The sequence below is a fragment of the Alligator sinensis genome, unplaced genomic scaffold (genome assembly GCF_000455745.1).
Source record: "Alligator sinensis unplaced genomic scaffold, ASM45574v1 scaffold606_1, whole genome shotgun sequence".
In the NCBI taxonomy this organism is placed as follows: Eukaryota; Metazoa; Chordata; order Crocodylia; family Alligatoridae; genus Alligator; species Alligator sinensis.
Genome location: NW_005842472.1, coordinates 961,570 through 969,918, shown reverse-complemented (window position 1 = coordinate 969,918; position 8,349 = coordinate 961,570). Strand labels below are relative to the sequence as shown.

Here is an 8,349-nt window from a genome sequence, read left to right as displayed (position 1 = left end):
GTCCAGTACTGGGCGCCGCACTTCAAAAGGGATGTGGCCAGCCTGGAGAGGGTTCAGAGGAGGGCCACCCACTTGGTGAGAGGGCAGCAGGACAGGCCCTACGAGGAGAGACTGAAGGACCTGAACCTGTTCAGCTTTAGCCAGAGGAGGCTGAGTGGGGACCTGGTGGCTGCCTACAAGCTCATTAAGGGGGATCAACAGCAAATAGGCAGAGCCCTTTTCTCCCCAGCACCACCTGGGGTGACGAGGAACAATGGTCATAAGCTGATGGAGAATAGGTTTAGGTTGGAGATCAGAAGGCAATATTTTACAGTTAGGGTGGCCAAGATCTGGAACCAACTTCATAGGGAATTGGTCCTCGCCCCTACCTTGGGAATATTCAAGAGGAGGTTGGATGATCACCTGTCTGGGGTCTTGTGAACCCAGCATTCATTGCTCCCTGTGGCAGGGGTCAGGCTAGATGATCTGTTCAGGTCGCTCCTGACTGTAGCTACTATGAAACTATGACAGTTCAAAGCAGGCCACCACACCCAGAGCATCTTCTGGGCAATAGCTGTCCAGATGGCCAGGCACAGGGCACAAATGGCACCAGTGCCACACAAAGGCCAACTCTGCAGCCACAGCCCACTGACAGCTGGCCCAGAGGGGCAGATCTCATCCTAGTCTGGCAGGTACGCAGCAGGTCACAGCCAGGCAGCAGCCCCCACTGCCAGACTGCTGCAGTGGGTAAAGGGTGCAGGGAACTCTCAGGGCTGCTGCAGCAGTCCAGCTGGCACAAGGGGCAGTGTCCCCAGGTGCCAATTGGCTGGGCCGCAGAAGCTCCTGAGAGCGAGAAACCCTGATCTACTTGCCAGGGCAGCTTTTTGTACTGAAGGTGCCAGGACAGGGCACCTTTTTATACTACTGGAGACAGCGCAGGTGCTGGCCCTGGGCTTTAACTTCCCCTGGCTACAGATCTGGGAGGAGCCAGGCAGGGTTATTTTGCTCCAAGTGGCACAATTTGCTCCACAACAAAGTACATGTCTGAGCACATGCGCTGAGGCAAAAAGCCCCGGCTCAAATTTGCACTGCTTCTATTTGAGCTCCTGCAAGCACACATGCTTGCATGTGTGGATGTGCCCCAGGAATGGAAAACAGCAGAGCAGAGCAGGGCAAAGCCTCCTGCTTGTTCCTCAAATGGGGCAGGGAACAGCAGCTACATAATTCCATCTTTCAGCTACTAAGCACCTGAGAACCTTGCTTTAAATATTCTATTAAAATTATTTTTGGTACATTTTATAATATAAAAAATAAGACAAGTTTCTTGCATTTTCATATTCTATTTACTTGTTTGCTTTGAGTCACCCTAATAATGACTTTGGCCATAGTATCCAAACATAAAGTTTTGATTTAGCTCAATGTCAAGAGTCTGGACAAGGTTCATTCAATCCTTTATTACCATGCATTTTCATATATTGTATGCCCTTACCATCCCTCCCTTTTAAACAAATGTGATTAAGGAAATTAGTTCTTAGAGACCTACATTCACACACTTCCTAAAAATGACAAGCAGGATCTCAAGTACATAATACTTACCTATATAAATCACCAACAAGCACAACCTTGTAATATCCCATGTCTAACATATACAAAGGAGGCAGCATGAAATTTTGAAAACCAATGAGGAGGCTGGATTCTTTTAACTCTGTACATTTTCTATGTATAGACATATTTTTACTTACAGCTACAGTTGATATAAAAAGAGAGGAAAGGCAACATATATATAAACCCATTTTCATATTACATATTCTGTTACAGAACTGCTTCTGTCTACAAATCCCAGTTGTATTATGCAGTAGTTATCTGTATATTGGGATTTTTTCATTCTTGTTTAATAATAAGTTAGATTTAAATTTATCCAGAGAAAGCAAGATGAATAATACTATATTATGCATGAAGTAACAAATAAATATTTATTCAGCCTTGTTAATAACACTAGTGTCAAGAGTGACTGCATACTTAAGTTGGTTTCTTGACTAACAAAGTGACATAAAGTAAAGGGTACTTTGAAGTAAATTTTGAAAGAAGGGGGAAAAGTTCTAGAACAACGACAAAATGAGACTAGTTTAGGAATCAAGATTTAAAACAATCTTCTTAAATAGTCAAGAGGTCAAAACAAATTTGAACTGATGCCCCAAGTTTATAAAAGCTATAATAATTCTGTTCATTATGCCTCAATGATAGCAGCATTGCATGTGTTCCCTTGTTAAGGAAAAAATACTTTTTCTAACTGCCATTTCTGAAAAGACAACTTGAGAATCATGCTGCAAATTATACTTACTTTCCATGTATCATCATCAATAATGATAAGTGTTCAGGTCAAATTGTGTCTTAGCTAAAGGCTTGATCATGAACCACTGTACTTAATGGGAGTTCTGCCACTATTTTAAATACTCACAGGAGCCAGCCCTTATACCCATGCAACACCATTACTTTATATTATACACTCAGTTACATTTGTGTAGTGTCCTCCACTGCAAAAATATGTCCCTGTTACACATATATGAACCTTTTTTATACGTTTGCATAATTGTAGCACATGGTTAGTAATTCTATTGACAATGCACAAGAAAGAAAAGAATGACACTAATTCTATCCTGGCTGTGTCAAATCTGTTCTGGTAAAAGCAATACACAAAAACCTTAATACAAGCAATGTATCAGTTGAATAAAACTGAATGCAGGGTAGACATGAACCTTACAGAATCAGCTATTAGAGATGCATAAGCTTTCATGAGTAAGAGCTGATTTTTATCAGATGCAATGAAAGGACATGTAAAGAGTAAGATGCTTCTACTTCTACATAAACACTTCTTGGACTAGAATCACTTTAAAGAGATCTTGCTGGACAAAAAATAAGCACACAGTAAAAAAAAACACAAAAAAACAACAGCTAAGTCTTACCTGTTCTTCAAAATTCATGTTCTCCAGAAATTTCTGATTCATAGTTTCAGCAAATTTATTGATTGCTCTCAAAAACACTCTAAAAGAGAAAACAACAGTATAACTTTATTCTTTGTAAACAACCTATGGAATTCTAACCTAATCATGCCCACCATCAGTGAAAAACTCATTTATTTAAGGTTGACAAAAACCAGAATGAGTAAAAGTATCACATCCAGAAATAGAACAAACATTATTCCATGCCACAGAACACAATTTAAATTATGTTATGCTTTGTGACAGTATTCCGTTCATTATTTGACTGTCAAAATTTCCTCAATTATTTTTAATATAAAATGTGGGCAACCTTTTTATTACAACATTACAATGAATTCTTGATAATACATAGATAATACATTTTTCAAATATAATTTACCTTCTATTTGACAAGCATGTTTTGTTTACAGCAGTGTTCTTGCTTTTCTTTCACTGATCTCAGAATCAGAAATACTCAAGCCTTTTACAATTATATTAACTCAGTAGATATAGCAGTTACATTCTGCAATTAAGTGTATACCATACAGCTTGTCAATTTTCCTACAGTGTTCCAAGTTTGGTTACAATTCCCTTCCTCCTCCAGTTAACTGTAAAACTCACTCAACTGACTTGCATTTTATTTTATTTTTTGCAAGATATACAAAGGTTGCAATCTATTAGTGGGCACATCATGGGCCAGATGCTAACCTGCCTTCCATGCATTTATGGACTAGGAGGAACACATAGGAAATTTAGGTGGCAAGTTTATGGGCATGATCCCAATCCCTCCTAGACATCTGTGTACTTGAATTCTAACAATAATCTCTCTTGTACCCCAGAGGCCAATTTCCCCACAGGCAATGTCATACTGATGCAACTGGTGAAAATGTAGGGCATGTGGAGGCCTTTATTCACACACACACACCAACTGTTGTTGGTTTGGTTTGAAACAACTTGCTTACAGGAGCAGTTGTGAATGTCCTACTGAAACCAGTGCTTCATGATTTGTTAGGATAGTGAAGTTTTAATTATTACAGTTGTCACGACCTTGGAATTTAATTCATTTATTAGGATATCGTGTTTCTTTTCAACATCTTCCCTGGGAGAATTAACAGAGCTTATTTATACAGAAAAAAACTCAAGGGCACAATTTGATTTGACAGTGTCCCTTAAACACCAACTCGGCTAATCTTGGTATTGCAAGTTAAGGCCTGATTTGGAAAATGCTGTCACCTGTCACCTTTCTTCTCTGATGAACATTCTGTGGGCTGCAGGGATTGGACCCGCATGCTAAGCCAATGCACTTTTAAATGTTCCTGATTTGGATGGCTTCCAGCACCATCTCTTTGGCTCCTCTGGCAGATGTTTTGGGCTTGGACTCTCTGGTTTCCCTTTTGAAAGTAAGTCACTACAGCCTAGCAACTCTAAGTCACAGAATTTCCCAGTAGCTGAAGCAGAAATACCTGTTCCCAGAGCCCTTTCAAGCACTTTGGGTGAAAGGAGATTCTGTCTGTAACCTATCTGGCCACATAAAGCAGTTTATAGCTGTGACCAAAAAATTCATGGCTACAGACAGCTTCAAAAATGGCTGATTGGGTAAAAGCCTGATCCCTTGTTGAATGAGGTATCAGACAAAAATGTTTCAAAATGTAGCATCTTTTGTAACTTGTGTCTGTGGAGCTCCCAGCCTGTTTTCAGAATGGGAAAGGGAGGAGAGGGAGTTCAGACTGGGGTTCTTTTCAGTCCCTCCTGGAGGAGGGGTGGGGGTGTATTGCCTGCCCTCCCCCGCAGAGGTGGGAGGGCTCCAATTCACCCACCCCATCCTTCAGCAGCAGCTGGGGAGCCCCAAAAATGAGCTCTCTGCTGCTTCCCCCTCCCATTCTGAAAACAGCCCAGCACAGGCAGAGAACCTGGCAGTTGCTGTGAGGACCAGGCTGCAGGCTCCAAGCCAGCAGCCAGGTTCCCCTCCCCCCTGGAACCAAAAGTGAACTTCTGTTTGGTCTGAGGTAACCTTGTAACAAGGAACACTTTGCAAGAATAACTTTGCAGAAGTCGTTCTGAGTTACACTGGGAGCTGCACTTCTGTCTGCACCCTTAGATTTATACCTTATCCCTTCAGGGGCATATGATAGGTGAAACAGATACAGACTGTGCAAATAGATTCCTAAAACAATCACAATGCAGAAGATCCAGAGTAAAACAAACACAAATATGTTCTTCCTTGTTTCCCTTTTCTCAGCACTCTTGAACACCCTTTGGGAGCACTCCTTTCACAATTCCATCCCTGCGCCTCTGTTGGACTGCAGTCCTCTATCTCGGGACTTTTCTTTTCTCTTTCTGTGACCCTTAGAGTCAATGTCCTTGAGCTCCAGCTAGTCAGATAATCCAAAGAAAAGAAAAAAGAAACCCTACTGTTTTAAGTTCCTTCTCAACTTCTCATCCTTTTTGTTTTTAATTCCCTGGTCAATTACCTCTGTATTTGTTCTTTTCAGATAACATCTGTTCAGGTGATATCTATAACAAACATCCTATTCAAAAACAGATATATAGGTACTTGCCTTTATCTTTTTAGCACAAGGAGCATGCCAAAGAATACAGTTAAGTGCTGATAGAGGTATAAATATGCAAAATTCATAACCTCTTAGCAAATTAATAAAACATACATAAATAGATCTTTGAGAACATTACACTTACTAACTCAGAGGGAACTACCAGAAAAAAAATGGATGAAAACCAATTCAGTCAAATAGTTATTCACCAATTAAAATTACTTGATCATATTAACACTGTTACATGGCCTTCCACTGTATACTCCCACTATTCTTCATCAGCCTACTTCTGTAGGTGCCCCTTCCATGCTCAGGGCTATTTTTGTCAGGCATATTGGAGTGACACATTTGCAGAAAGTATGCAATATCTTTGTGTTGTCAAGTTTCAAGTACTCCTCATGCATTTGTATTTTGCCTAGAGGGTATCTCTATTTCTATTATTGGCAGCCAGTCAGGAGACTTGAATTCTATTCCTAGCTCTGTCAGAAATTTGCTCTATGAACTATGAGAACTCAACTTGTCTGTGCCGCAATTACCCTTTAATAAAAAGGGGTTAAATATTACTTCCCCTGGTGGGATTCAACTGACACGAAACTGAAGCTTGTAGAGTGCTTTGATATTCCTGCACAATAGCAGAAGTATAATTTCTGTTGCTTTTGATAGTGTATGGGCTTTAAGATGTAGTGATACTGCAGTCTAAATAGACTTACCATTAGTCTGAGTCAGGGAAAAGAAATTCAGATTCAATTAAAAACTGATCAAACAAAAATATAATTATTTTAAAATGACAGCAATGAGGACATTTTAGGAGATGCACATTTGTTTCCTCCTACAAAATTTGACCTATGAGATTAACAAAAAATATATTGGAAAGAATAATGTATAGATAGTTAAGCAGCTAATTGAGTAAAAACCAGATACTGAGATGTCTATTCTGAACGAGTTGAACTGGATCTGCAAGTAACTGCATGCAACACTGCAGGCCTAAGTAAGACCAGACAGAACATTTAGAATTCTCTCATGGAGTAAACTTGATTTCAGACTGTTTCTCTCTTTGACAAATGTGGAACGGAGGGGCTGAGAGACAATAACAGAATATTTCCTTACATGTAGGCACCACATTGTTAATCAAGGCATGAAAACAAAGCTATTACTAAAAATGATGAACCTCAATTTATCTCAAAATAACTCTATACATTGCTCCTGCGTTTGAAGTATAAATAGATTACTATAAACTCAAAGAACACATCTGCAACTTTGAACTATTACTAGCATCAAATTAGTCTCTTATGCTCTGCAGCTTAAAATGGGAAGATGATTGCCATCAGATCAGTGGATTAGAGAGTCATAGACCAAACCCCCCCCCCAAAATCCTGACTAGTTTTAAGGTCTTGCACTAAAAATATCACACACTGGAAAATCCAATGATTTAAATGGGAAGCTTTTGTAGCAGTAGAGCCATAACCTGCTTTTGTTTGCCTATCTAGAACACAAAGCTATGGACAAGATCTTTAAAACTGAAGGCTTTATATGCTTTTCAGTCTTTTAAGTCCATATATAGATACCTAGTATGAGGTTTTCTAAAGCAGTGGTTCCCAACTTTTTTTTTTTTTACTGAAGCCCAGCAGGAGTGGGACAGAGTGCACAGAGCTGGCTGCCTCCCTCCTGGGGTTCCCCACCACCCAGCTTTAACCCCAGAAGCTCAGATGTGACCCTGGAACCCGCTCAGCTGGGCAGATGGATGGGGCTCTGGGTGGGGGGCTCGTGCCATGACCCTGCAGCTAACCCGCTGCAGCCTGGTATCAGGCCATGGCCCAGTGGCTGGGAACCTTGGTTCTAAAGCACTGAGCACCCAGTAACTCTCATACTCACTGGGTGCATCTATATATGCAATTAACACAAAACAATAAACTCCAGTGTAGTTTGTACCGGAGTTTACTGATCCTGGGCATAGTGTTTACATGTGTGCATGGGACCGCAGCAAAGAGCGGATCTGGGAGGTCAATCTCCCAGCCCAGGGCTGCTCTGCCCTGGCTCAATGTGCTGCAGAGGTGCTGGCTGGGGCAAAAAGGTGCTACAGTGTGGAGGCAGCCAGCAGGCAGCCCCCACACTATAGCACCCTCATGCCCCAGTCAGGCCCAGTCACCATCCACATGTGCATTTCAGAGCACGTTAACTACTCCACTGCAGCTTAATACTTATCTTGGACAGTAGTATCTTCCAGAGGAGTTAATTAATTGAATGTGCCCTAATAATGTTGGCTACAAATGTCCAACTCGGGAGCCTTAAAATTCTGGTTTATTAGGCAGAATGAAACACTGTAATGAGTTAAATCATAATCCTTGGGGCTGGTCCTTCCACACACATGCGCACACATGCACACACACAGTAGCAAGCTACAAGAGTCAGGTATACCTATCCCACAGGCGCTGGAGTCTGTCATTGAGGCTTCTTTCAGCGTGGTGTTATCTTCCAGAAGGGGGTTGCCGACTGGTCCTTCTGGCTGGACAGGTCGGGTGCTGGTCAAGTTGGAGATCAAGAGGGTGCCACTGAGGGTCACTTTTCACTGCTTTTTATCTGTCCTTGGCAGACTTGGGTGACTCCCCAGTTTTCAGGTTTGCCCAATCCAGGGGTCGTTGACCCTCGTGGGACTTCCCCCCTCGGTGGCTACTGGATGGCATCTGTCAGCCCCAGGGGTCATCTGCATATACGTGCAGGTTTGGGAGTCCATTGATGAATTTTGAATAGGGCTCTGGGAGCGGTCGATTTGGAGATATTCAGCCCAAAATTTGGTCCCCGGCGTTGATTAACTCAGGCCAGGGCTTCTAGCCCTTGATCAGTGA

At 41.7% G+C, this 8,349-nt stretch overlaps 1 protein-coding gene across 1 annotated transcript in view; it reads right to left on the bottom strand.

The window, feature by feature from the left end:
• DOCK2 (dedicator of cytokinesis 2) overlaps positions 1-8,349 on the bottom strand; it is a 514,326-nt gene that overhangs the window by 135,784 nt on the left and 370,193 nt on the right. The window contains exon 30 of the mRNA XM_025212572.1: positions 2,943-3,021. Coding sequence (XP_025068357.1) covers positions 2,943-3,021 — 79 coding nt within the window. The remainder of the gene's footprint in view (positions 1-2,942; positions 3,022-8,349) is intronic.